Below are 27,277 nucleotides of genomic sequence, written 5' to 3' on the forward strand. Positions count from 1 at the left end.
CCTCTTGGAACACCTTGAAGGCCAAGTTGGATGGGGCTTGGAGCAAGCTGAGGAAGGGGATGTGGACAAGATGCTCCTTAAGGTCCCTCCCAACCCAATCTTTGATTTCATTTGGATACTTTTCTACAAATTCCTTTAGTTCCCAGAGGGAGAGAAAGCAGGGTTGGGAATGGTGGGTTAACCCTGTGTTGTCTACAAGGGAAAAAGGGAGCTTGGCTGGGGCATCACCTGCTTCCCCCCCCAGGCTCTGGGAAAAACTGAAGCTGTTCCTGACAGAATTTTTTTGTTTCTTGCCAGGGCTGAGGATGATTCAGCTTCTGTCTATGAGAACCTGAACATCAAAAGTCCAAAGGTCTCAGGGATGAGTAACACAGGGAGATAAAGGAGCTGGAGGTGAGAATGTTCCCCTGGATGATCCCAGTTTTCCCCACGTTGTGTTGACATCCCCTTCATCCCAGCTCCTCTCCTGCTTGGCTCTCAGCAGCTTTGCCTGCCCTGGGAGGGCAGTGATGGATGCTCTGGGGATGTTGGATGGAGCTGGAAAATGTGGCTGTGGCCAAGGGGAAGGACATCTCCAGGAGTGGGGTGGGGGGAAATGGGTTTTTAGGATTATTCTGCATTTGTCAGGCTGGGAATAGGAGAGACTTCACTCACTGCTCCCAGCTCTGTACCCTTTTCTCCCCGTTACCAACCATTCCATCCTTTTCCCCCATTCCATCCTTTTCCCTTCTTGTTTTGGAACACAGGTTTTTCAGTGTTTACCTCCACCCTTTCTGCAATCGTGGACAATTTTTTTTGCCTCTCTTGCCTTTCCCAAGCACCTTGGATTCAGCAGCTGAGAGTGAGAAGCAAGCAGAGCCTCCAGAACCTGCCTTGACCTAACTTATTCATCAGAAGGATCTTTCCCCCCTTCCCCCCTCTCTCCATGGGTTGCTATTTATGTGGAAGTGCCTCTGGACATTCATTAGGGCTTCAAGGCTCAGTTGTGTTCATTTCTTGGGGTTTTCTTGTTTGTGGGTTGTTTTGTTGAATTTTATTATTATTTTTTTAATTTAAGATTCTGATTTTTTACACACAAAGGAACAGACATGACTTGTTGCTTAGGAGCTTGCCCAGGGTTGAGGGTGTTGGGAAAACATTTTAATGTTTTCCTTAGGTCAATCATTTCTAAATTTTGAAGTGGTTTTTAAGCTCCAACCTGGAGTCTCCTTGTTGCCTTGGGAGGGTGAGAAACTGAGAGCCCTTCCTGAGCCCAGCTCTCTGCTCCTTCTCCTCCTTTTCCTCCTTCTCACCCTTCCCTTTGCCCAGCCCACTCCTGGATTTCTGTGCAACCCTCCTGGAGCATCCTGAGCTATCCCTGCTGCTGTGGTCCAGCAGGCACAGGTGTGTCTGTGTGTGTCTGTGTGTGTCTGTGTGTGTCTGTGTGTGTCTGTGTGTGTCTGTGTGTGTTTGTGTGTGTGTGTGTCTGTGTGTGTGTGTGTCTGTGTGTGTTTGTGTTTGTGTGTGTGTCTGTGTGTGTGTCTGTGTGTGTGTCTGTGTGTGTGTCTGTGTGTGTCTGTGTGTGTCTGTGTGTGTCTGTGTGTGTTTGTGTGTGTTTGTGTTTGTGTGTGTGCGTTTGTGTGTGTCTGTCTGTGTCTTGTCTGTGTGTCTGTGCGTGCTTGTGAGTGTGAGTGTGTGTGTGTGTTTGTGTGTGTCTGTGTGTGTTTGTGTCTACGTGTCTGTGTGTTTGTGTGTGTGTTTGTGTGTGTCTGTGTCTGTTTTTTGTGTTTCTGTGTGTGTGTCTCTGTGTGTTTGTGTCTGTGTGTCTGTCTGTGTGTCTGTCTGTGTGTCTGTCTGTGTGTCTGTCTGTGTGTGTCTGTGTGTGTGAGTGTGTGTGTCTGTGTGTGTGTGTGAGTGTGTGTGTGTGTGTGTGTACACCAGAACTTCCCAGCAGGCTGGAGCCATCCCTGAGCATCTCCCACCCTCACCTGGGGGTCTGAATGTTAAAATCTCACCAAGCTCTGGGTGCTCTCTGGGTGCTCTCTGGGTGCTGAGGAGCAGGGAAGCAGCTGTGAGCTGGGTGCTCCTCTGAGCTGAACCCCTGGGCTTGCTGCAGCTCTGCTCTTCCCTTGCTCTTTGCATTTTTATTCCCTCCTGGGAGTGTTGTATCTGCTGAGTAGGGCTGTTGTAGGTGTGTTTGTGACCTCAGCACCACAAGGATGAGGCTGTCACTGTCACCCTGTGGAACCTTCCAGCCCTGCTGAGAGCTCCTGTGGCTGCCAATGCTTCCCCTCTGCCAGGGGGGGATCTCAGAGCCATGAGGTCTCCAGGTGGGCTCTGGGGACAAATTTTGGGGCTGAGTGGCAGTGCCTGGACCTCCAGAGCATCTCTGGGGCTGATGTCACCTGAGGTCTCTGGGGTGGACTCCTTGGTGGCACGGTCGGGGTGTTTGTGGCTCCAAGGGTTGTGCAGGGTTTTTTTGAAGAAAAGCACAATCATGGCTTGATTGTATCTCCTGGCTGCTCTTTCTGTCCCTTGCTGCAGGGACAGGAGAACTGTTTCTTTTTATTGCACTTTTAATAAATGTTGAATATTCTCCAAGCTGCTCTTATTATTACGATCGTTATTATTATTAATTATTGGTTTCCTCCCTTTGGTTTTAAGTAATTTGCTTTTGGGGACAGCTGAATGGCTCCCAGGGCCAAATGGTGCTGTTCTGGGCCCAGTTTTCACTTCTTTTACACCTTCATTTTGCCTACACATGGGTTTGAAGGTTCAGCTGAACATTCCACCTATAATTCCAAGAGAAGGGGGGGGGATGCAGTGGGACTGTTGGAACTGAGACCATCTCTGTGGCCTGTTTCTCACTCTCATGGTTTTTAAGAGGCTGAAGATGTTGTTTCCCTCTCCCTTAGGTCCCATCAGCAGGAGCTGAATGAGATAAAACAGAACTGGAATGACTGGAAAACCCAGTGGGAAGCACTTCATCTCTGCTGGGGTTGGGCTTAGCACTGTGGGTGTCCTGGAAGTGCCTTAAACCTTGGCCGGGGACTTTTTTTTCCTGGAATACCCTTAATTTGGGGCAGTGTGGCTACCCTGGCAGTGGGGGGAGAGGCCAGGATGATTCCAGTGAGAATCCCTGCCAAGGCCAGAGGGGTTGGCAGGAGCTGTGGCAGTGCCTGGAGCAGTTTCTGCAGCCAGGGGGCTGGCACAGGTGGCACCAGCAACCCCAAAAATGTCTTCCCAGGCGGTCACTTCCCACTGAAGCTTTGCATAGCAACAGACCTGAGTTATTTCTGCTCTTGCTTCAGCCTTTTCCACTTCAAACTCGATTTTCTAGAGACTGGCAGCATCTTTCCTCCAGCTGGGAAGAAGCCAAAGGATGAGGAGTGGTTGCAGTCTCTCATTTTGCAGGTCAAGCCAGGGATGAGCAGGGAATTTGCACCAGGGCCACCACCACCTTAGGCAGCAGGGAGCAGGGAAATCTCCTGGATTTCCAGGAGAAAGCTTCCCAGCCCTTCCACATCATGGGCTTGACTGCAGGCTGGGAATGTTCCTGGACTTGGGGTTGCCAAGCAGACACCTCCAGGTAAAAAAAAGGGGAAAGGGGAGTAATTGCTACAAGGTGACAGCTTGCATTGTATAAAAGATAATTTAATACATAGAGGTGTGGGACTTGCATACAATACTGACATCCATGTGCTTGAATAGAAAAGATTTAATTGTAAGCTGCCTTCATCACGAAGACTTTTGTGTTAATCACTGGCAGAAGATCACTGCATTAAATAAAAATAGGGTGTAAGCAACTGGCCTGTGTCTTCATACTGACACATCTTCAGATGAGGAGGTGTCAAAAGGCAGAATTTCTGGGCTGGAGGCAGCACTTTGCCTGTCAGAAGCATGACTGGAGGTTGCTGGTGGAGTCCCTGAGGGATGGGCTTGTCCTGCCATGGCAGAGAGCTGACAGGGCTCACCCCTCTCTCCCAGAATCACTTTCCAGGTAGGGATGAGTGATTTTTTTTCAGCATCTTCTTAGGAAACCCGAGTAGGGCAGCTGGGGTGTCCTGGTGGGTGTTGTCAGCAGGAGGCAGCATTGGCAGCTCCAGCATGGGGTTGGGTTTATTCTCAGCTGCTGGCTGTCCCCTCCCAATCCCAACTCCTTTGAGGAATAATCATCTGGGTCCTTCAGTCTGCAAAAAACGAGCCCTTGATTCCCTAAGGGAGGTAGAGGGACATCATCTGCTGTCAGTGCCAGCACAGGGCCAGGGGGTGTTGCTCCTGAGGTTGTGGTTTCACACCATGGCAGGGGTTGGATGGGACCCCTGGAGCTCATCTCCAACCCTCTTGCCAGGGCTGGTTCCCCTAGAACAGGTCCCAGAGGATGGCACCCAGGCTGGGTTTTGAATGCCTCCAGAGATGGAGTTCCCAAGCGAGTTGGGAGCAGGATGCTGAGCTGGCCAGGAGGCATCTGAGGAACATTTTTTTTGTGGCAGAGCTCCTGGAGGTGGATGTGTGTGTGTGTTGGAGCCCTGAGGATGCCTCTTGCCAGGGTAAGGTCCCCCAGGATGGCACCCAGGCTGGGTTTTGAATGCCTCCAGAGTTTCCAAACGGGTTCCCAGGGAGAGTTTGGCAGGAGGATGCTGAGCTGGCCAGGAGGCATCTGGGGAGCATTTTTTTGGTGGCAGAGCTCCTGGAGGTGGATGTGTGTGTGTGTTGGAGCCCCAAGGATGCCCCTTGCCAGGGCTGGTTCCCCTAGAGCAGCTCACCCAGGATGGCACCCAGGATGGGTTTTGAATGCCTCCAGAGATGGAGTGTCCAAACGAGTTCCCCTGGAGGATGCTGAGCTGGCCAGAGGGCATCTGAGGAACATTTTTTTCTGGCAGAGCTCCTGGAGGTGGATGTGTGTGTGTGTGTTGGAGCCCCAAGGATGGGGAGGGGGCCAGGGGTTCTGCCAGCAGCCCCAGGAATGGCAGCAGGACCTGCTCCTGCCTCCCCCCCAGGCCGAGGGGGCTGCTTAGGGGAAGGGGAGCGACGTGATGGGTGCTGCTGGGGGGGTGGGCTTGGGGGGAAGGTACTCGGGCCTGCTGATGGCCACAGTCCTGGTGAAGCAGCGGAGGTTGCCCGTTTTCAGGGCACACTGGACGGGCCAGAGGATGATGCAGAAGAGGATGATGATGAGGGCAGAGAGGAGGACAATGCGTTTCCAGTCGTCGCACATATCGCAGCGGGACAGCCTCCCCGCCAAGCCCCTCGGAGGGGCCTCTGGGCTCTCTGGCTTGCTCATGGCCACGTCGATGGAGATGCAGGAGTCTGGGTTCTCTGGGTCATCGGAGGACTGGCGGCAGCAGAGTTTGGTGCCTTCCATCCAGAGGACTTTCTCCTGCTGCAGCTCGGGGGGCAGCGTGGCCAGGAGCTCCTTGCTGGTCTGGAGGGCTGGAGCCCCTTCCAGGGGGATGTTGGTGAGCTGCCTGCAAAAGGGACATGGGAGCTGATCCTCCGGGTGGTTCGGGGGCAGCCCCGTGCTCAGACGAGCCACACACTCCAGGCAGAAGACGTGGGAGCACTGGAGGAGCTTGGGGGTCTTGAAGGTGTTGTCGTAGGTGTTGAAGCAGATGGAACACTCCACGGGAGATGTTGGCTTTGGAGAGGTTGGGTTGGGAGAGCCTGGCTTGTCCGTGGGGGATCTGGCCTTCCTCTTGCCATCTCCTGGGGAGGTGACGACGATGGGGCTGATGGGGATGGGGATTTCACTTGGGGATGAAGGCACTGGGCTGGTCGGAGAGTCCGGGGTGCTGGAATGCCACAGCTGGGTGAAGCACGACATGATGGAGCCCGAGGAGATAAACAGAGCCCTGGGAGACTCTAGAAGAGAAGAAAACCACAATCTTCATATTAGACAACAGGAAGACACCCATCACCAGAGTCTGACCCCTTAGAAGGAACAAAGAGCAAGTTCATGGCTTCCACTGCATCCTGAGCCTGGAACAGATCCCTGCTAGAGGTGAGGATGACCCAGGGAGCCTGTTGGAAGCTGAGTACCAAAGGTGATGTTAAACATCCTGCCAAGAAGCAAGCAGCCAGCAGAGATCCCCCATCCAGCCCAAGCCTTTTCCCCAGAACCACTGTGGCATTCAGAGGGGTTCAGTCTTTCCCCATCTCGGGGCAGGAAAAAAAAAAACACAGCACAAACCTACCCCAGCTGGTGCTCCCCGACACCTGAACAGGGAGGAGAGCAGAAGACTCCATGAGGTCTCGTAGGGACCTCTCTATGGCAATCTATTAGTCTGGGAGAAGCCCTCAGATATTATGGTGGCAGCATGAGCAAGGCCTAAGAGACAGATAACACTGTTCAGTTGGGGAGGAAACAGGGGGTCAGTTTGGGGTTGGTGGGCTCAAAGCTGGGTGCCAAGCAGCACCTCCTGATCCTGCCTGGTTTTGCCTCTCCACGGGGGGATCTGAACCCCCTCCTGCCCCAGGAGAACCCAAGGAAGGTGAGGAAATGCTGTGATGGTGCCAAGCTGGTCCCATCCCAAGCAGCAGAAGCAGCATCCCTGTCCTGTCACCGTGACACAGCAGGAAAAGCCCCGTTGGGGGACACAACCTTGGTGCAAGGGACGTTCTCCATCGTTTCCTTGTTGCCTGGAGCTCCCCTGAGCTCAGCCCTGGAGGAGAGCCAGCATGGCCCCAGCCTGCCCAGGTGCTTTCTGCTCTCTTGGGGTGTGCAAAGAGCTGAATGGCTGTTGGAATTCCAGCAAATTGCTTTCCAACCTGTTCATCAACCAAAAAATCACCTTCAACACCAGCTGCCCAAATCATAGAATCCTAGAATGGGCTGGGTTGGAAGGGACCTCAGAGCTCATCAAGTCCAACCCTTGCTCCACTCCCCCCGTGGTTCCCAGCCCATGGCACTGAGTGCCACATCCAGGCTCTTTTGAAATATCTCCAGGGATGGAGAATCCACCCCTTCCCTGGGCAGCCCATTCCAATGTCTGATCACCCTCTCCAGAAAGAAATTCTTTCTAATGTCCAACCTAAACCTCCCCTGGCACAACTTGAGACCTCTTGTGCCCTCTTGTCTTGCTGAGAGTTGCCTGGGAAAAGAGCCCAACCCCCCCCTGGCTCCAACCTCCTTTCAGGGAGTTGTAGAGAGTGATGAGGTCTCCCCTGAGCCTCCTCTTCTCCAGCCTCAACACCCCCAGCTCCCTCAGCCCTTCCTCACAGGACTTGTGCTGGATCCCTTCCCAGCCTCCTTGCTCTTCTCTGGACCTGCTCCAGCACCTCAATCTCCTTCCTGAGCTGAGGGGCCCAGAACTGGACACAGGACTCAAGCTGTGGCCTCCCCAGGGCTGAGCACAGGGGCAGAATCCCTTCCCTGGACCTGCTGGCCACGCAGCTTCACCCAGGGGCTGATACCCAGCCAGATGACTTCCCAGCTATTGAGGACCTTTGCCTGCGAGCAAGTAGTTGACAGGAGGAAATTCTCTGCTGCTTTGTGCCCGGGGAACATTTTTTTTAGGTCGTGTCACCCAACTCGCCAGGCTTGATTCCTTCTGCTGGGAGATGGAGGGATGAGAAGGCAGCAATGTTCAGATGGCTGCTGTAATTATAGGGCTGCAGCCAGTCCCCTGCTGCCTCACCAGCACGGGCTGCAAGCTCCACATCTTCCTGGGAAAGGCTGATTATTCCTCACGTTGCACAAGTTAAAAATTCTCTTTTCTTCAGGACTGAAGCATTCTGCCTTCTCCCATCGCAGCCGGCGTGACACCAGTTTCAGGGCTTTCTTTTCCCTCTCTTATTCTAAATAAAGACATTTTCACAAAGCTTCTCCTCAAGTTTTATTTCAGTCACAGACTATCTCCACTTTTCAACGAGTTTTACTGCTGTTGGGGTTTTTTTTTTTTACTGCTTTTTCTTCTGGCTACGCCTCACCACGCACTTTTTTAGCACAACCTGGCAGAAGCTGAGGAATTACAAACCCAAGCCTGAACTGGCAGAGAAATGAGGGAACCCCCTGGTTTGGTTTCTACTTAAATCTTGTGGTTTGCAGAGCTCCAACCCATCCACCTGAGCCTTTGCACCCGGGTGTTTGCCAGGAACCAGGAGCAGCCAAAGGGGTGGCAGGAGGTAACCTGGCAGCCTGTGCTTACGCAAACTCTGATTTCATAACCTGGGTGGGAAAAAAAAAAAAAAAAAAAAAAAAAAAAAAAGCTGTTGGGTTTTACAGCTCACCCTACACCAGCTCGAGAGCTACTGTAGTATCTGGATTGTAAACTTGAGGAAGTTTACTCACACCTGTTGCATTTCAATGATAAAAGCTCTTGCCCGCTCTCTCCCTTCGCTGAAGGTGATGGGGACACTGCAGGCTCTTGTTTTTTATAAATTTAGAGTCTGCTTCATTTTTTTTTATTTTTTTTTTCAGCATTGGGGTGCTCTGGGGCACCTCAACAGGCATGATACAAGTGGCTGCCTTAAACTGGGAGGCTGTGGAAAGCAGGATGCAGAGCCAGGACAGGGAAAGGTGGGTTTAGTTCTTGCCACTGCCTGCTCCTTGGGGTCTCTTGCTGTAGGAGTGATGCTCAGGAAGTTAAAATTGGGGTTTGGCAGAAGGTAAAAGGGGAAAAGGATTCCTCCTGCTGCTGTGCTGCTGACCCAGAGCCAGTGGGCAAGCTGGAGAGCCCCACTGCTGTGTGCATCTCAACAGAATTAGGGTTTGGGTTTTTTCTGTTATTTCTTGGGGGTCTGTTTTTTCTTGGGGGGTTGGTTTGGTTGGTTGGTTTTTACATCCACTATTTATTTATTTCTAAGACAAGAAAATCCCTGCAGCTGCTCAGACCTCCCTGGTCACCCTGCATTTCCTCCACCCTGCAGCTATTTCCCTTCCCTTCCCAGAAACTTTGGGAACACCACTAAACAACCATCCCGGAAAGTCGCATCAAATCAGATTTAAAACTAAGTAGTGAAATATTTTTTACTTCCCAACAAGCTCTAGAAAGCTTCTTTCCACACCATAAAACCAAAGAGAACATACAGTTAAGCCAGTGGCCAGCACTGGTCACCAGTATAAGTCCCTAATGGTATCTTGAACTCAGAGCAACTGGATACACAGCAAATTAAGAGGTGTACAGCAGATTAAAGTCTATAAATACCTGTTCAGAGTGCTGGTTAGAAGGAGAAAAGCATGTTCTGGGGTCTTGCTATCTATCCCTGAAGAGTCTTCTCTCCAGAGGATAATCTCAAGCTCAGGTTCTTTTGGGTTTCTAAGCCACCTCCTGGTATCCCAGCTCCCCGGCAGCTTCCCGAGTTCTTTCCAAGCAGGAGAAGTAACCTCTAACAGCTCCCCAGGTCCGAGTGGCCCAGCTGCTGTAATTCAAGGATCTTTTATACCTTCCTGGCTGGAGGTGACTTACCTGCTCCACCTGCCTTTCCCCATCCCCACTGAATCACTCCCGTGGCTGCGAGCGCTCCCGCTCGGGCCGGTTCCCGTGACAAACAGGACGGGCTGGAATGCTCCTGATAAGGGGCTGCTGCCCAGGACACCCCTGTGCCTGCCCTCAGGAAGCAAGAGGAGAAATGTTTAGCCCTTCTTCTTCTTCTGCACCACTGCTTTCGGGTCAGTTCTCCCCGGTTTTCCACCGGTTTTAGTGGTTTTCCCTGATTTTTTTATAGCCCGGTGCAGTCTGTGTGGGTGGAGGCAGCAGAGCTTCCAGAGCAAGCCTGAAAATGGGAATTATTAAGGAGGAATGATGTGGAAGTGCCTCCAACTAAAAGCAGAACACAGGTGCTGACAGTCAAATTTCTTGTTAGTGGTTGAGGCAAAAAAAAAAATTAAAAAAAAATCAATTGTTGCATTAGAAAAATTCGGAGTGAGTTTTGGTTATAAATTAAGTGACCCAGTGCTTCAAGCTCAAGTAGAATCATTCAAAAAAATCCTGTATGGATTGTCCCAGAGAAGGAATTTCATTCTTTGAAGCTTTTGCCAGTAAGAGAAATAGCATTTGACCTGCAAACCTTTTCTGGTTCAAAGAATATCAGTCCATGAGCCAGAAGCAAAAAGAACAAATAAATTTACACTCAGGTGTAGATAAGGGAATAAGTGCAGGTGGGAGTATTGGAGGGAAGGGACAAACATTAAAAAATTAATCTAGTTATTATTTGTGGCAATGCTACTTTTCTTTGTGTGTTTTTAAAAAAAAAAAAAATCAAGCAAACAAACCAAGATGGTCTCTTTTTTTTTTTTTCCAGGAGAGTGTCAGGAAATCATAGAGTCATGGAATTGTTTTGGTTGGAAAAGACCTTTAAGATCATCGAGTGCAACTAAATCCCTTCTTAAAAAAAAATAAATGGTTGAGAAATTTCACTCTAAAGGGTATGGAGCTGTATTTGTCCTTGGGACAGGGAAGTGCCTAAACCCTCAGACTTTAGAGGCAGGCAGGCACAACTGGCTTTGGGTTCCACATTCCTCTGCTCCAGGTAAAAAAAATCCCAAAGGAAGCTTTGAGAAATAACAGAAGCATTTTGAAATTACCCGAGAGGTTGAAATCAGGTTTAGGATTCAAATTTATCAGGGTCACCTCATCCCTCTCCAGCAGCCTCCCTCCAGTGGCTTCACCAGGAGCTCCCTTGGAAAACCAACACCTCGATGGAGAAGGCAGGGAAAGGATCTTCCTGACCTTGTACCTGGTGGTACAGCTCCCACCAGGGCAGGGAACACCATCCCAGAGCACTCCCCAACCTATTTATGTGGGTGCTGGGGGATGAGCCAGGCTGGGAGCACAGAGCTGACAAAGCAGGATCAGGGATGCAAATGGGATTTTTAAAAGGCTTCCTCACTGAGTCACTTGCTTTGGCCTCAAAATTAATCCCATTTGGTGATGTTTGGGAGCCAAATCCCTTGGTTTGGGGCTGCCTGGGACCCTCTCTCCTGGTGCCCACTGGAGCATCACTGGTTCCTCTGCTCATGCTCCAGACAGAACGTGCACATTTAAAGCCCTTGATCCAGGGGACACCACCAGATCACCCCCAGGACAGAATTTGGGTGTTTCTGGGACTGGTTTCCCCCTTATCTCAAGGTGATTGCTCAAAACCTGAGCACCTGGGGCAAAGTGTCCCCCCCACACCCTGTGGGGCTGGCACCAGGCTGGGAGGATGAGGAGGGGTTGGGAGGAGGCTGCCTGGCTGCTCTTTCTGTCCTGGGTTTGGAGGGATGGATGGATGGGATGTGGCAGGAGATGTTGGGAGGATCCCAAAGGGTTGGGAGCAGTTGCCTGGGGGAGCTGGTGCTGTCTGGGTGGCCCTGAAAGGAACAGAGCTCCTAAGAAGCAGCAGTTGCTTTATTAATAATGTTTTTTCCTCAAACTTGCATTGTCCACACACATCTCAGGTGCTTCTCCAAGGCATTCTCCATGTGCAGGTGTAGGGCACACCAAAAACAGCCAGAAAATGTTTGTTCAAAATGGATATTTTAAAATTTATACTTTTTTGTTTTTTTGCTGAGCCATGCAGGAGTTAAGCCAATGTGACTGGAGCCCTGGGGTGAGGTGTAGGACCTCACTTTCCATGGCCTCATTTCCTAAGCAAACAAACAAATAAAAAATCAGAAAGAAATGATTAATAATTAATTAATAAGGAGAAGAATTACAAGCCTGCTAATTTGGTCATTGTCTTTGCCTGGGTTGTGCATTTGGATGGGAATGCTGGGAGCAATGGGTGCTGCCCAGGCTGGTCCCAGTGGATCCAGCTAGAACCTGGTGCAGGGTCCCAGCTGCAGCCAGTAACTGGGATTGGGACATGGAGTGGTCCCACCCACCCAGCCCCTCTCCTCATTTCAGCATCAGCACCCATCCCCCCCTCCTCCAGGACTCTGGGGGAAGAGCTGAGATCTTCTCAAGGGTATGTACTGCTTTTGGGGGGAATTTAGGAAGGTCTGTAATGGAAAATTTAGGTTGTTTTCTTGGCTTGGCTTTATCTCCACCACTGCCTCTTTTAATTCTCTGTTAGTTCATCTCAGAGGCTAAACTGAAGTTCTCAAAAAGAGGTGGAAAAAAAAAAAATAGGGAAATTAAAAGCCACCAGGCAATGAGCAGCAAACTTCCTCTGAGCTTTCTCTCCTTCCATCCAAGACTATTTAATTTCTCATTATCATGTACCCCTTAGCACATCTAGAGGTGCTGCCTTTTAGTTCATGGGTCTGATATTTTTTCCATCCCACGGGGAGCTCTGGAAAGCTTTTAGTGCTGGGAGAAGCTGCTAGAGGAGCACAAAGGTACCAAGAGCCAAAGTGCTTTGGACCCTGACTTTTTAGGGCAAAACTCCAACTGATGCAGTATTAATCCTGTTTCTTCATGATGCCTCTGCTGGGCTCATGGAGCTGCACCTCAGTTTGAAGGGGAAAATAAGAACAAGGGGAAAATAACAAGGGAAAACCAAATCTGTGGCTTAGGATGGGATGTACTGGTTTTAACTGGGTGAGAAGAAGCCTGTAAATGAAACATAGAAGCATAGAATAGCAACCTGCAGGGTTAAATGCTTAGGGCAGGAGGATGCTGCTCAGCCCCTGTTCCCTGCTCACACATCCACCTGCCTGCTCCTCAAATCCAGAAAAAAATCACACACAGCCACACACACAAAACCCCCCTGGGCCTCTGTGGTTTTGGGCACAGGAGCTGAGCTCTGCACCTTGTTATCAGCTGCTCATCAGAGGCAGAAGAAGTGGTGGGACCTGGTTCTGCCTGAGTTTTCTTGGCAAGCAATTCCTTGGCCTGGAGCTAGCACTGCTTTTTTGCTCCTCCAGCCTTCCTGGGAGGAGGGATGCTCCGGGGTGGTAAACAGCACCATTAAATGATGTTTCCCATCCTACCTCACGGAGCTTTTTTTATTTGTCTGGCTTCACATGTGGCTCCCTGCCTGCCCAGGTGTGTTCTCTGGGAAGTCTCATCATCCCTGCAGTAGTTTGCAGCCAGGGCTAGACTGGGCTATTTAAATTCCAAAATATCTATTATGGCCTGTCAGGAAAGAGGAGCCTGGGTGAGTCATCAGATAAGGTAGCTGGGAACTCACTGTGGGATCCTTTTAGTGTAATTATATTTTATCCTGCTCTAACTGTATCAGACAATCTCAAGACACTCCACAGACACAGTGAGCTGAGCCTTCCAGTAATGTCTGCTGAGGCCAGGATCTCATTTTCCAGCTGGGGAAGTTTTCTGGTGCACTGAGAACTGATGATGTGACCTTTGTGGAAGCAGCAGTGCCTGGAAAAGCTCTGCCCTTGTGCCTCTTGGAAGTGTTCAGGGCAAGGCTGGGATAGGACTGGGAGAAACCTGGGGGGAGGTGTCCCTGCCCATGGCATGGGGTTGGAATAAGGTGATTGTTAAGGTCCCTTCCACTTGAAACCATTCCATGGTTCTATGACTTGGGAGAGAAGACTGGAAGCAGGCAGTGGGGTGGGAAACACAGCTTGGTGCAAACAGAGAGAAAAACTGCTCCTCTCAGAGCCCCAGATTGAGTCTGCCCTCTGAGGACACTCAGCTTTACCCCAAACCCCTGGGACCCACCTGCACCATTCTGCACTTCCTGCAGTGCCCAGGGAAGCACCAGGATTAGATAATGGTTACAAGGCAGAGAGGCAACATAGCAATTTTCCTGATCCTCTTCTGTAACTCATGTGGCTCTGACTCTTCAGCAGCTCCAGGCTGGATGATTCAGCCACTCGTGGGGAGATTCAGGAATAGCAAGCATAGCATCCATTCCCTGGATGTGAGGTCAGCCTTTTTTTTTTTTTTTTTTCCCAGCCCCTTATTTTTGCAGGAGTAAGTGACTTGGACCAATGGCTAAACTGTGGTTCCCTAAATCATCCAGTGATGCCATGCCTAGGAGCCTGCTGGCTTGCCAAATGTTTTTGTTGCTTCTGGAGTGGCTTGCAAGGAAAGTTTGGTAGCCAGAGCCAGAACCAGTGGCTCAAAGGAAGAGGAAATCACAGCAGAGCTGAGGTCCTGGCCAAGAGATCAGATACCTGCAGTGTGAGGTCTCTCATCAGTTTGATGCCTGCAGTGTGAGGTCTCTCATCAGTTTGATGCCTGCAATGTGCCCCATCAAAGGGATTCACCTACTTGAAGGCTTGGCAGATGTTCCCAAGCCCTCCAGATCCTTTTGGTGCTCTAAGTGGCTCAGGTGCAGCTGGAGCTGAGCTGGAGTTCCTGGCACATCCCTGGCAACCAAACTCTCCTGGCACACCAAGGGGATGATCTTCCATGGACCTGGAAGGTTGGTGCAGTTGCCAGCCCTGGAATAAGGTGCCCAGAGGCAGCTGGAGGTGCTGGGAGGGAGCAGGAGAGGAGGAGCTGGCAGAAGAAGCAAGGTGAAGGGCAATGTTCCCAAGCTCTCCCCAGCACCCTGGTAATTGCTCTGATGCTTCTCCCACAGAGGTGATGTTCCTGCAGCCTGACTCACTTCCCCACCCCGTGTGGGGAGGTGATGGATTTGGGAAATGGGCTGTGATGTCAGAGCTGAGCAGGGAACACCTGCAAGGACATCTTGCTTCTCCTCTCTGATGACTTTTCCTTCTGGAACAAGCCACCTGCTGGCTAAATCCTCCTCTGCTCTCCAGGAGAGGTGCCTCACCCTGCCACAGGGCTTGTGGGTGCTCATCAGAGCTGGGATGGGGGTGCTGGGGTGCTGATGGCTCTGTCTGACCAGGGACATTGTCTGGGACACCAGACCTGAATTCCAGCTGTGGGCACAAGGACCTGCTGGGGGTGGTGATGGGGGACAGACCCCCCAGGAGCTCTCTACATTCACTCATCTTTTCAGGTTCCAAAGAGCACATTCTGAGTTGATTCCTTTGGTTTTCTTCACCCTCAGGAATTCAGCAGCTTGAGAAGGATCAGGTGGCTGACACATCTTCTCAGCCATCTCCCAGGTCAAGCCTGACCCTAAGCTTTCTCTTTCTGTGTCCCATCCTCCCACCCCCAGGATGAACCAGCAGCCTTTCCCCTCTTATCCCCACAGACAGAATCCCACAGTCCCAATGGATCAGCTGAGAAATCCCTTCCTGCTCCAGCATGCCCAGTGGAGCAAGCTCTGTGATCCCCAGCAGGGACTGAGCTCTCCACCTTCTGTCTCCTTCCCTTTCCCATCCCAGAAATTCATTAGTCCTGAGCCATAAAACTTTGCATTAGGGAAGTGCTTCTTATTTTTTTTTTTTTTCAATCTTTCCCTAAAGCCCCAGAGAGAAATTCTTCCCTCTTTGCCCTCTGCTCAGCCACCACAGAAATGATGGATGTGATAAATAAACTTAGGATGTGCCACCAGAGCTGGCCTTTCAACTCTGATCATTTTATATTCCTATTTGTCTCCATTTCCTTTGCATTCCTTGAGTTTCTGAAGCCTTTTCCAGGCAGTGCTTGTTTCAGGGCTGACACTTCAGTTATGGCTGGGGCATAAATGGGTTTAGTTCTTGTAATTACAGCTGCAGTTGGGTGTCCATTTGTGTTGGCAGCACATAAAACTATAATTATATATATATAATAATATATATATATTATATATATATATGAATTATTATTCACCTTCTTCAGAGAGTGTGGGGTGGTATCCCTGATGTGAGCCTGGCTGCAAAGGCACTAAGAAAAATATCTTAGTGAGATGTCCATGCTGAAGAGAGCAATTTATACTTCAGTCCTAAAGAATGTGGTGGGACAAGAATACAAAATGTAGCCCAGGTGAGTCTGTAAATACATCAGGAGATGCAGGGATGCAAAGTGAGCTCCTCTAAGATAAGGCAAAGGGAAAAGCTGTCAGTGTTGGCATCAGGGTAAAATGTCCTTCTGGTGGCATCAGATAAATTAGCACCATTACCCTTCTGTGAAGATATAAAAAGAACATAAGGATGTGCCTTGTGCCTTCAGAGAAGCTTAATTTATAACTTCATCCCTGGCTCTGTCCCCAACCACTTTCTGACATATGGACCTGAGCTGGAGAGCTCTGAGCATTCCAGCAAGAGACCTCATTTCAGTTAATGGTGCAAAGGGAAAGTGCAGTCATGAGTGATGCCCTTTTGATGGATTTCTCCCATTTTCCATATGCATATTTCTGATGCTCTTTTATCAGAGCAGGACAGCAGAGCCCTTTTGCAGCTCTCAGGGACAGTCAGAGCCCCAGCACCTGCTCTTTGGTACGAGTGTTCCTAGGGACAGCAAAACCAGGGGGTAACTCACCAGATCCTCAGTGGATACAAGTGGGTTGTACCCATCCAGATGATGCACTCTGTGTCCTTTACTCAGCAGAGCAGTGGCATCTTTCAGTGCTGCCATAACAACAATTTTCCAGGGTAATTCTGGATGGGAACTCTGTCCAGGTGTGGACTGGGTGTCCTGGCAGAGATGCAGTAGGAACTTGGAAGAGGTTTGTGGGGTTTGTCCCCCTGCAAACAAGGGAAAGGCAGAACCCATTGTGTGACACAACCCTGAGCAACAGTGCAGGTTTTGTACTCAGAGTGCAAACTATTTCCCACCTGCTCACACAGATATTAACTCTGCTTTACCTATGAAATGCAAATGTTTGTGGGGTTTGTTTTTTTTTTATTTCACACTTCCTTGAAGCTTAGCCTGTTGCTGAGTAACAACTTTTACAGTCAGGCCAGTGGAAAAGGAGGATGCTCAGCAGGTTCTGGGAGCAGCCCTTTGGCTCTCAGACAAATGCAGCATCATGTCCTGAAAAAATACCCTCCAAGAATGACATCTTTTCCAGTTAACTTGGAGCTGCTGCACATTCTCTGCAGAAATCCTCTGCCTAGTTAGCAAGCTGACAGGTTAGGTTGTGGCTCTGAGCTAGCAAAACCTCAGAGACTTCTGAATTCAGCTTTTGGGGACACGAAAAGGACACCTTAGAGACTCCCCCTGTCACTGCCCCTTCCCTGTCCCAAACACCAGTACCAGTTTTGAAGCTCTCCTGTCTAACTGGGGTGGTTTTGTTGAAGCAGAACAGAGCTGCTGCTGGAATTGATGCCAGGGCAGGGCTGGTCTCCAGTCTTCCTGCAGTTCCTTTGTCCCCATCATTTTGGGACCTCCTCCCAGGTACAGAATGATCCAGGCAACATCCTCCCCCTGGAAGGTCAACACGTGGGTTTAGTTAGTCCTAACTAACTAGTTAGTCCTCAGGTAACTAGTTCTCAGAGCATGAAGTGAGAAAATTGCAGCTCTGGAGGGGCTTTGATGTATTTTTAATGTCTCTAATGCAGCCAGAGAGTGTTTTAGCCCTGGATGTGATATTCACAGCTCAACTCATCATGTACCAATTTGCTTCCTCTAAGTGCAGTCCTAAATGGTTGTGGAATCAACATGGAATAAATAATTAGCTTTCTCTAATCCTTCTTGCCACCCTTGCTAATGATCAATATTTATGATACCAAATGAGTTTCTTTATTATTTTTTTGGAAGAGCATCAAGCTTCCCTGGGTCTCCTGAGTGCCTTTTCCACATCTTGTGCTCTGTGCCCTGTCAGCAGCCTGAGTCAGGCAGAACACTGGGGAAATAAATCCTGGCTATGATGCAGGTGTCAGGAAGGATCCAGTGTCTGTTAGAAAAATGCTTTTGATCAAAACTGACATCAGGGAGACAGAAATGAGGGAAAAAACCCAAGCCCAGGGAGGTTTCAGGGCACTGTGACAACGGTGGGGGAAAAGGGGAAGATTTAAGGCTGTGTCTGGTGCTTTGCAGATTTGTGAGGTGCTCTACAAATTCATCAGATCTGTGGCATAAGAAAGGGCTCAGCCCTCCATAAAACAGCTCTGGAAGGTGGGGCTTGGATGCTAAAGGGCTTGGTTCATGTTTCCAGTGCCAGGCTAAAGGGTTGCTCAGTCCAGAGCACCTTGCATGTGGATAAGGAGACACAAAAATTAAAAAGGCTCTAGAAGGAATTGTTATTTTCTTCCCTGACCTGAAAATAATGGGATAATAGCAGCAACTTTGGGGGTTGCAATGTACATGAAATGTGGCTTTTCTAATTAATACCCAAATAAAAGGTGATACCTCAGTGACTTCACTGCACTCCCTTTACAGAAGGAAAGTGAAATACTGCCAGGTTTGGCACTTCTGAAGGGAGGTGAGAATTTGGGGCTTCAGTTTCTCAACCATAAAGGAGATTTGTCTTCCCATTTCCTGCTTCTTTTTTTTTTTTTTTTTTTTTTGGCCATTTTCTCTAGCTGAGAATTCAATTTTCCTGCTTTTTATTTTGTGCATCGTTCGTATTTCTTTGAAATGTCCCTGAGACAGCTCAAATGACACAGAACTCCTCTTCTCACCCACCAACCCCTGCTCTTTTTTCCTGTTCCCAAAGCAGGGTGATCACAATGCTGCCCTGCTTGGAAGGATGACAGCCTGAGATGGCAGAAAAAGAACCTCTTGTTGCCTATCAGTGGGAGAGCTGGTGCTGCACCAACCCAAAAAGCCTTCAAAAGGCAGATGAAACATTTACCACACAGCCAGGTCATCTCCATGGTTTTCCTTTAAACTGTGGACCATCCTACTCAGGCTTCCCTCTGGTAACAGAGAGGGAGTGCAGGAGGTTTTAATTTTGGACTTTTAATTGGTTTTAATTTTAATTTTAGTTTTAATTTTAATTTTAGTTTTAATTTTAATTTTAGTTTTAATTTTTGGGTTTCCTTTTTTTTTTTTAATTTTAATTTAAGACCCCCAGAAAGCCTTGGCTTGTCCCTGTGACATCTACAAGGAAAGAAAAAGGCAAAGTTTTTGCTGCAGAATTTGAGTGCTCAGGCACCACGGGCTCCAAGCATCTTTTGTTTAGGAAATTCCTCTCCCTGTGGAATGGTTCAATTCAGAGATTTTGAGCCCACACACCCCCAGGAAACAAAATTACAACCAGGTCATGTTCTGGGGTTGGATGGAATGGATTTTAGAGCCTCCAGGTTTCAGGCTCTGAAGGGTTAAACACGTTTGCATTAAACTGGGAGATGAATTCCTTCATTTCTTTATTGCCATCTTCTTCTTTATGCTGTTCCCTGGGTTTCCTTGTCGAATAATTTATCAATATTCCAGTAACTTTTTTTCCCTGTTTGTTTGTTTGCTTTTATTTATTTGTATTTACTGTGAACAGAGTAGTATTTAAAGGCTGCTGCATGGGGAGATAACAGGTTGCTTCTGGCCCCAGAAAACTGGAGGTGTGGAACAAGGTTTAAAAGCTGTTAAATAAAAGAGAAGGAGGGGAAGGAGCAAAATTTTTGGATCTTTTGCTTAATATTGAGGCAAGCACAGGGCTAGAACTTTCCTGATCAGAGATCTCATTAGCATCCTACAGATGTGCCATGATTAACACCTTGATTAGGTGTTAATTTGGGAGGGCTGGAGTATAAATAGGAAAGCCCAGGGCTAGAAAGGATTTGTCTCCTTTCTTTTGTGTCTTTTCCTTTCCTGAACTGATGATAAGAGGGTGCTAATCAAGTGCTGGGAGATTAACTGGAAGAAAGTGAGTTGTAATTATAATTTTGATGGTCATTAATGTCTTCCCTGACAGGCTGGGAGCTGCAGGGTGGGAGGTGGTGGTGGTGAATTCTTCTTTGAGGGAACTGAGTGACTCAGCAAAGTTTTCTGGAAGATAACAGGAGGTTGTATTCAGAGGGAATTTCTTTTCTAGTGGATGGAGTGGGTGGCAAACCTAGTGAACAGGTTGTATTCCATAAGCTTCCTTGGCCAGAAGCTGAATTAATTTAAATAAAAATATAAGTTTCAAGGTTGGCAATGGATTTCTCCTGTTATTTAAGACAAGAGGGTAAAGCCAAATTTGTGGGAGAGCCTGGGAATTCAAAAGTGAGGTAGTAGCTTTTTTCTGACAAATTCTGTTAAGCTTTCAGCTGAGAAAAGCTGAGAAAAAATTGCCCTGGGCTTTAATAGAGAAGCTCCAGAGATACAGATCTGGGCTGCTGTTCCTAAAAACTCTGGGAATGACTATTGTAAAAGTAATAATAATAAGTTAAAAAAAAAAAAAAAGATGCAAAGCTCCTTCATCTCTCTGCAGCTCTGTGCGTGCCTTTTGAAGTATGCTGTGAATTTCCTGGAGATGAGAAAGGTATTTGGGAAGCATCAACTACTCACTCAGGGACAAAGCAGAACCCCTCAGGGGCAACTTAATAAATGGCTAAAAACTCCTGGAAGTGGGAGAGCCAGCAAATTGCCCTGTTCCAGCCACAGAAACCTCCTGGCAGGAAATCCTGTTACGCAAACCTCTTTCCTTGTTGCTTCCTGTGCTGTCACTTATTATTTTTAATTTTTTTTTATTTTTTTTTTTTTTTCAGGAACAATCCATCCCCTGAGCACTGCACAGCTGAGGTTTTGCTGTGTCTTGATTTATTTTTTGCTTTTCTTTCCTCTGGGGTTCTTTGGAGAAACCCCAAACTTGCCTCTTCCAAGGTGCTCTCTGGGAAATGTGGAAGTATTGAAGTGTGAGCTGATTTTCTCAGCAATTGAGGCTCCTGGGAGCAGAACACAGATGGGGAAGGGGTGGTGGTAAGGGAGGAGTGCACTGACCTGGGACAAAAAGCAGGGAGGAAAAGGCAGGACTTGGAACCAGCCCAGCTAAAGGAGTTTTGCAGAGGAGCAGATGAGGTTTCCTCAGTTTCTGAAGTTGTGCAGCTCTGCTGATGGCTCTGGAGTTCCTCAGCATCCTCTCTGGGGTGCAAAAGAAAGATGAGTTGCTTCTCTGACCACACATTGAAAGGGCTGTGAGCTTGGGTTTGGATACAGACACGTGGGAAGTTACACACAGGAAAAAAAAAAGTACATTTTACAGATATTAAAAAACCCAATCAGTGCTCTGAGTAACTGCTGAGGTGAAAACAGATGTGACAGATGTATTCCCACCTTACCCAAAAGTTATTTTCTCCCCTCTCAGCCCTGAAGAGCAGTGACTGGGGTGGTCCCTGTGTGCACTTGGGGTATTTTCCAGTATTTCTGGATGCTTTAGATTGAAGTCTTGCTGTGCTGTGAATTCCTTGCAGGATGTCTGGACCTACAGAGTCTGGGAAATGAGAGCAGGTGCCTGGTTTCTCCTGCTACAGAGAGGGTGGAAAATGGTTCATAGAATCATAGAATTAGCTGGGTTGGAAGGGACCTCAGAGATCATCAAGTCCAACCCTTGATCCACTCCCCCCGTGGTTCCCAGCCCATGGCACTGAGTGCCACATCCAGGCTCTTTTGAAATATCTCCAGGGATGGAGAATCCACCCCTTCCCTGGGCAGCCCATTCCAATGGCTGAGCACCCTCTCCGTAAAAAAATTCTTTCTGATATCCAGCCTAAATCTCCCCTGGCACGACTTGAGACTGTGTCCTCTTGTCTTGTTGAAAGTCGTCTGGGAAAAGAGCCCAACCCCCCCCTGGCTCCAACCTCCTTTCAGGGACTTGGAGAGAGTGATGAGGTCTCCCCTGAGCCTCCTCTTCTCCAGCCTCAACACCCCCAGCTCCCTCAGCCCTTCCTCACAGGAATTCTGCTGGATCCCTTCACAGCCTCCTTGCTCTTCTCTGGACCTGCTCCAGCACCTCAATCTCCTTCCTGAGCTGAGGGGCCCAGAACTGGACACAGGACTCAAGCTGTGGCCTCCCCAGGGCTGAGCACAGGGGCAGAATCCCTTCCCTGGACCTGCTGGCCACGCTGTTCCTGAGCCAGCCCAGGATGCCATTGGCCTTCTTGGCCACCTGGGCACACTGCTGGCTCATGGTCACCTTCCTGTCAGTCCAGACTCCCAGGTCCCTTTCTGCCACTCTGTGCCCAGCCTGGAGCTCCCCATGGGGTTGTTGTGGCCAAAGTGCAGGACCCGGCACTTGGCCGTGTTGAACCTCATCCCACTGGGATCAGCCCAACTTCAATCATTCCCAAACACCTTGGAGTGAATTTTCCAGCACATCCCAGGTATCAGTGGGACTTGGTTCCATTCTGGGCCACCTGTGGGAGGCTCTGATCTCCCCAGACTGCTAGGAAAGGTTTTCACTGACATCAATCCCTGTGCTTATCAAGCCAAATGAAAAATCTGCACCAAAGCAGAGGGCAATTTACTTTTTATTAAAACTTAAATGGAGGGCAATATATCAGTGAAAAACCTCTTTCCAAAGTAATAGTAATTAAAGCTATATATTATTGGAAGCATTAAAACTTTCATACACATTCACATTATCCATATAGCTCCTATTTAATGTCTCTCCTCCCAGCAGGAGCCTCAAGACTGATTCCCCATCCCCTTTTCTCCCTTCCTCCCCTTCCCCCTGTGTCAACTGCAGAGATAATGTTTGCAAAGCCATGGAAATTGGGCAAGATTTACACCTTATTAGCTGTAATTCATATAATTACCACATTTGACAAACTTCCCTTCAACCAAACATGCAGAAATAAATGTTTCATTAAAAATGATGAATATTTACATTTTCCCACCTCCAACCTCTGCGTGCCTGACCAATATTTGCATAGGAAGGCATTTTGGTTTGTAACAAAGACTCCAGAAGAGAAAAAAACCAACAAATCTATAATGTCACTAAGCTTGCAAGTGTTAACTTCTAGCACTAGCAAAGTTTAGCTGACAGATCTCATAAATGGCTGTAAATCTTTTCCATGCCCATGCATTTTAAGTGGAAAGCTGAATTCTCCTCATGTTACAAACTCCCAGTTAAAGGGGGGGTGGATGGCAGGAAATTTGTTTAAATACAGTGGAATCTGCATATTTTTTTATCATATTTTATTTTATTCATCAAACTGCTTAGTTCTATAGACTCTTTCTGTACCTGGATAATACTTTTCAGTCCATTTTTCCAGGTATGTGCTGGCTTTAATATTTAGGATGGGACAATCTGCATTGGAGGTTTTGCTCCTTTTGTTATTTATATATATATGTGCCTATATATATATTTATATATGTCTAGGTGTCTAGACTGATGAAAATATATAATATTTATGAAATATTTATGAAACATTGTGAACTACTGTGAAACCAATAGGCAGGAAGGGAATATAGGGTGGTTCTGGGCTGGGATAAAAAAAGGTCTTGGAATTATTCTTTTGGAAATTACAGCAACCTTGGGTATAAGAATAATTTCTTCTTGGTTTTTAATACCTCTTTGTTTATTATCAGACCAGCTGTAGCCTGTGAACTGCTTCTCTCACAGCCTGCTGTGCCCCAGAGAGCTCTTGTGCCTCTGTGTTGGTTTATTTTGAACTCTGGACACTTCTCTTGCTTGTGACAGCTTTTTTTTTTTTTTTTTTTTGTTGTTTTCTACTTTTAAACTCCCAGGATTTAGGTTTAGACAGACCCATATGTTTTAATTCAAATAGATGACATCTGAAACATCCTTTGGCTTGAGTGAAAGCTCTTTCTCAAGGAGGTCTTTAATTCCCACAGCTCCCACAAGGAGAAGTCAGGGAATCCTCATCAGATTTCTCAATTAGCAGTGAAGTAATTTGGGAAATGACAACTGTGAAGCTGCCTCAATCTCTTACAATTATTACAGTGGTAATCAAGCTCTCCTGCAGAGCTGCTGTGTGTGTCAGGTAGATATCAAGATGTTTCCCCAGCTCACAGAAATCTTGCCAGTGGATTAGCAGACCATAAAAATCTTGTCAGTGCTGGCAGTCAATCTCTTGACAAGGCAACTGATGGTTTTACCTCTGCTCTGCAGGGTGGTATCTGCTGAAAAGCAATAACTTTCTGCTTGGCTGCCTGGCTGGGTGTCACCCAGGTGCTCTTCCAGGAGAATGGGTTTGTGGAAGGGAGGATCATTTCCCACCTGGCAGGCATTGTTTGAGTCCTATTCCCCATTTTACAAATAACTCCTGTAGCCTTTTTACAAGCAGAAAGCTTTTGAGCTTCTCTTTCATCTGAATGCAAATCTACCAGTTGACTTTTATCATTTAAAGCTGATTTGAAAGAAAAAAAAAAAAGAAAAAAAAAGCCTTAAGCCTTCCTGTTCCTGCTTTGATCAAAAGCAGCCCTTTGATAATGTCAATAGTAAATCAGCAGTGCTTGCTTAGTGAAGAGAAAGCAGAATGTTTGAGATATCATTTACAGTCACTGTCAGGGCAAGCAGCCTCCCAGACAGAATTCCAGAGCAGAAGATTAAAGATCATTACTAATTTGGGGCATAGAAGTGAGTAATGTATAAAAACTGAGGCTTTAATTCAGTAGAGTCTGGGTCCAGCTGGTGTGATGCTCCCCAGGAGTCAATATACCAATTTGTTTCCTTGCTGCTCCCTGAAAAATGTCATTGGCTAAAAAAATAAGGAATTAAAGTATGCTTTACACAGCAAACTGCCCCAAATTCCTCCCAGCATCCTTTCAGACAGCAATATCAGAACTCAGCTGGTCACTGGGCTTTGGAAGGAGGGAATGAGGCTGGTGTGAGCAGCTCTCCAGAACACCCCTGCTGTACCAGCAGAAATCTCTCTGACTGAAATCTCTATTTTCTGCTTGGCTTCAGCAACCTGCAAAGTGAGAATGTTCTTGCTTTGCCTCTTAGAGGAAATCTTGGTAACTGCCTCAACAGATTGTTAACGAGCCACAAATCAGGAAGTTAAAGCAGAGAACACTTGAGTTGTGGGCAGAAAGAGACAAATCAGGAAGCAGAGAAAAGAAATTTAATTAACACAACCACTGGACTTCAGCCTGCAGGATGCTGAAGTACCCCCTGCCCACAGCAGAACCAGTCAGGTTTCCTTTCAGCTCTCCAAACTTCTGGAGATGCCTCCATCTCACCCAGAAATACTGGAAATGCCCCAGAGAGAAAATGGAGAATGTGATCTCAAGAGTAATTTGTTTTCCTTCCTCCCAGCCTGACAAGAGGTTGATAGATTAGATCTTTCCATTGAGTACCATGCAGTAATAGTTGTTTCATTCATTTTGAAGCAATTTGTTACTCTCTGTGTACTGGAGAAATGTTAATTTTGACACTTTTTCTGCCAAGCCCTCAAAATAATATGCAACAGCTAAAACCTCTGCAAAGTTCTGGCTGCCAACCTCCCTTTGAAGAGGTGCCTGGGCATGTTGTGTAAGGAAAACTTGATAAACAGCTCAATGGAACAACTCAATCCTGTAAAAATTAGTGTAAAAGCACTGCTGAGGTCCAGTACATACATTTGGAAAGGATTTTGTTCAGCATCCATCTGGCTGTAGCTGGTGGTTGCAGTAATTTGCATTTTTTCATGCAGTGAAGCTTCCCACAATCTTCCACTTTTCCCCCACCCTCAGATTGAAAAGGTCACTGCAAAAGGCTGCATGAACTATATTTCCCTTTCATTTATTTTCTCTTTTGTTCTGGTAAAAGATGTGCTTGTGACACAACCTAGTTTTGAAGGACTGCACTTTAGTGTCAGTGCTGCAGTGGCAATAACTGTGGCACCAGTCAGGAAGACAGAAATTTAGTGAATTCATTTTTTTTCCCCCAGCATCTACAATTCTTTCCCAGCACTTTTGTTTCACAGCAGTGCTGCTCTCTGAATTAGGGAAGAAAAAAACCCCACACGTGCACAAAAAAAAATGGCTCTGCCTACCCACGAGCAGAGCTTTTTTTCTGCCTTGTAAATGGAGATGTTTGATGATCCTAAACTCCAACCCCACCATTTCTACCTTGCTTTCCTCCACCTATAAATCTGCAAGCAGCAGCTCATCCTGCACCAGGTTTTATGGCATAACTGGTTATGGAGAAATGCAATAAGTTTGGGTGTCAACTACTGAACTATTCATAGGATTGAAATCACAGCCTCTTACGTGCTGTTAGGCAAGAAAAATTCCAACCCCACTGCATTCAGCCAAATGCCTTATTTTGTGAGATGCTGAGAGGAGGCCAGGGTGGGAAGGGATCACAAAAAGCTGAGGAAGCTGCAGAACAAATTTCAAGTGACACATTTACAAAGTTATGCAAACCACAAAACACCCAGCTGAGAAAAGAAAGTGAGAAATGGTTTTCCTGGCTATGAAGTCATCGTGAGGTTTGGAGCTGGAGAAGAGAAGGCAAAAGGCTCAACCTTTGAAGGGGAAAGGATGGAGTTGATAGCAGTGCTTTTAAGTCAAAATACTTTGCCAGAGTGTAATTTTATGTGTGGTTTTGCACCCAGTAACTCGGGGAATCTCAGGGTATTTGTGAATCATTTGAACTGCTCTGCTAATGAGTGAGCTGAGCATCTCAAAGCTCTGGGTAGCCACAAGTATAACCAACAATAACTCAGTTCACAGAGCAGTTTCAGCACTTCTGCTGCTCTGTATTTCTCAGAAGGTGAATTCTGGTCATTGTTTGGTGCCACAGACAAAGAGCAGAAAGAAAATAAGTCTGGCTGCCCACTTGCCCCATTTTCCTCTCTACCAAAGTGGCCTGAATTGTACCTTTTATCCAGAAACTCCAGGACTGCTGGATCACAACTTCCATGAGAGGGGTTTCTCTGCTAACTTCTTCAAATCTTGAGATTAAGCAGGGCACTAAGTCTCTCTGGGAGGTTCTGAACAACTGCACCTACTTTGGAGGAACAAAAAACCAAATGGTGAACTTGGAGCTTTCCAGAGGTGTCCAGGTCAGGACATTTGCAAAGCACTGCATTTAGTTTTTATCTGCACACATATAAATATTGAATATAAATTTTAATATTTAACATGAATAAACACGAAGGGTTTTTTGTAAATATTTGTATTATTACACTCAATCAGGTGGCTTCTTACTGGAAAAAATATTTCCATGTACCATCTAGAATAATTCTCAAAGACTTTAAATGTAAAAATCTATTTTCTTAAGCATTCTCTAGGATGAAGATCTTTACCCAAAAGATTTTTGGCACTGCCTATAACCTTTGCCTTTTAAATTTGTTACAAAACGCACTGGAAGAATTTTTAGGTCACATCTTGAGGCGGGTACAACCTCTCCCACACGAAGTCGCAGATTTCAGAGCAGCAGCGCAGCTTCTCCCTTGCCACCCGTCTCAAATCGTAGTTTTGCCGAGAGACCCTGCCTTTTCTTGTCACATTTCGGCAGCGTTTGTTTATTGGGCTCCTTTTCGCCTCCTTCCCGCCCAACTCAGCCTTCGCTCTCCCTCCCGGGGCGTCCGCGTAGCCGAGCAACCCCTAAAATGGCGGCGGCCGCGCAAGGCACTCTGGGAATCGTAGTTCCGGAGCCCGCCTCTCCTTCGCCGCGCTTACGGCCGCGGGACTCCATTTCCCAGCAGGCAGCGCGCTCAGAGGCGCGGCGCCGGGCTGTGGGCGGGCATTTACCTGCGGGGAGGAGGAGGGCGCAGGTAGGGCGGGGCGCGGGGGTTGCTGGGACTTGTGGT

At 47.7% G+C, this 27,277-nt stretch overlaps 2 protein-coding genes and 1 long non-coding RNA gene across 12 annotated transcripts in view; 2 read left to right on the forward strand and 1 right to left on the reverse strand.

Annotated features, from left to right (window-relative positions):
- LOC139806803 (tyrosine-protein phosphatase non-receptor type 11-like) overlaps positions 1–2,580 on the forward strand; it is a 37,453-nt gene extending 34,873 nt beyond the window's left edge. Inside the window, exons 15-16 of the mRNA XM_071766928.1 lie at positions 298–393; positions 747–2,580. Coding sequence (XP_071623029.1) covers positions 298–382 — 85 coding nt within the window. The 3' untranslated portion in view covers positions 383–393; positions 747–2,580. The remainder of the gene's footprint in view (positions 1–297; positions 394–746) is intronic.
- A 2,238-nt stretch (positions 2,581–4,818) lies between these two features.
- Positions 4,819–27,041, reverse strand: RNF223 (ring finger protein 223). Of its 9 annotated transcripts, XM_071767328.1 has the most exons (7): positions 26,869–27,041; positions 26,343–26,472; positions 23,634–23,775; positions 20,514–20,654; positions 16,191–16,396; positions 15,543–15,585; positions 4,819–5,841 (listed from the first exon to the last, which is right to left on the reverse strand). In XM_071767328.1, the coding sequence occupies exons 4-7, from the start codon at positions 20,647–20,649 to the stop codon at positions 4,994–4,996; spliced, it is 1,233 nt and encodes a 410-aa protein (XP_071623429.1). In that variant the 5' UTR covers positions 20,650–20,654; positions 23,634–23,775; positions 26,343–26,472; positions 26,869–27,041; the 3' UTR covers positions 4,819–4,993. The 9 variants fall into 9 exon arrangements, with proteins under 9 accessions (XP_071623429.1, XP_071623427.1, XP_071623425.1 ...); XM_071767326.1 differs by lacking the exon at positions 23,634–23,775 and having other exon boundaries at positions 26,343–26,469; XM_071767324.1 differs by lacking the exon at positions 23,634–23,775.
- LOC139806962 (uncharacterized) lies at positions 8,114–10,343 on the forward strand. Of its 2 annotated transcripts, none has more exons than XR_011730427.1 (3): positions 8,114–8,497; positions 9,646–9,757; positions 10,222–10,343. It is a non-coding gene; the product is annotated as an uncharacterized lncRNA (long non-coding RNA). The 2 variants fall into 2 exon arrangements; XR_011730426.1 differs by having other exon boundaries at positions 8,114–8,323; positions 8,399–9,757.
- Positions 27,042–27,277: the final 236 nt, after the last annotated feature.

Source organism: Heliangelus exortis, chromosome 23 (genome assembly GCF_036169615.1).
Source record: "Heliangelus exortis chromosome 23, bHelExo1.hap1, whole genome shotgun sequence".
Classification (NCBI taxonomy): domain Eukaryota; kingdom Metazoa; phylum Chordata; class Aves; order Apodiformes; family Trochilidae; genus Heliangelus; species Heliangelus exortis.

What these genes read in the sequence shown, in the direction of transcription:
- RNF223 (XM_071767326.1), bottom strand. Translation starts at nt 26,385, where the DNA reads ATGGAAGTTGTGATCCAGCAGTCCTGGAGTTTCTGGATAAAAG. An exon ending in CTGGAGTTTCTGGATAAAAG is followed by an intron (nt 20,655 to 26,342) that starts GTACAATTCAGG and finishes TTTGCACCCCAG; the next exon opens with AGAGGATGCTGAGGAACTCC. An exon ending in TTGTATCCACTGAGGATCTG is followed by an intron (nt 15,586 to 16,190) that starts GTGAGTTACCCC and finishes GTGCCTTTGCAG; the next exon opens with CCAGGCTCACATCAGGGATA.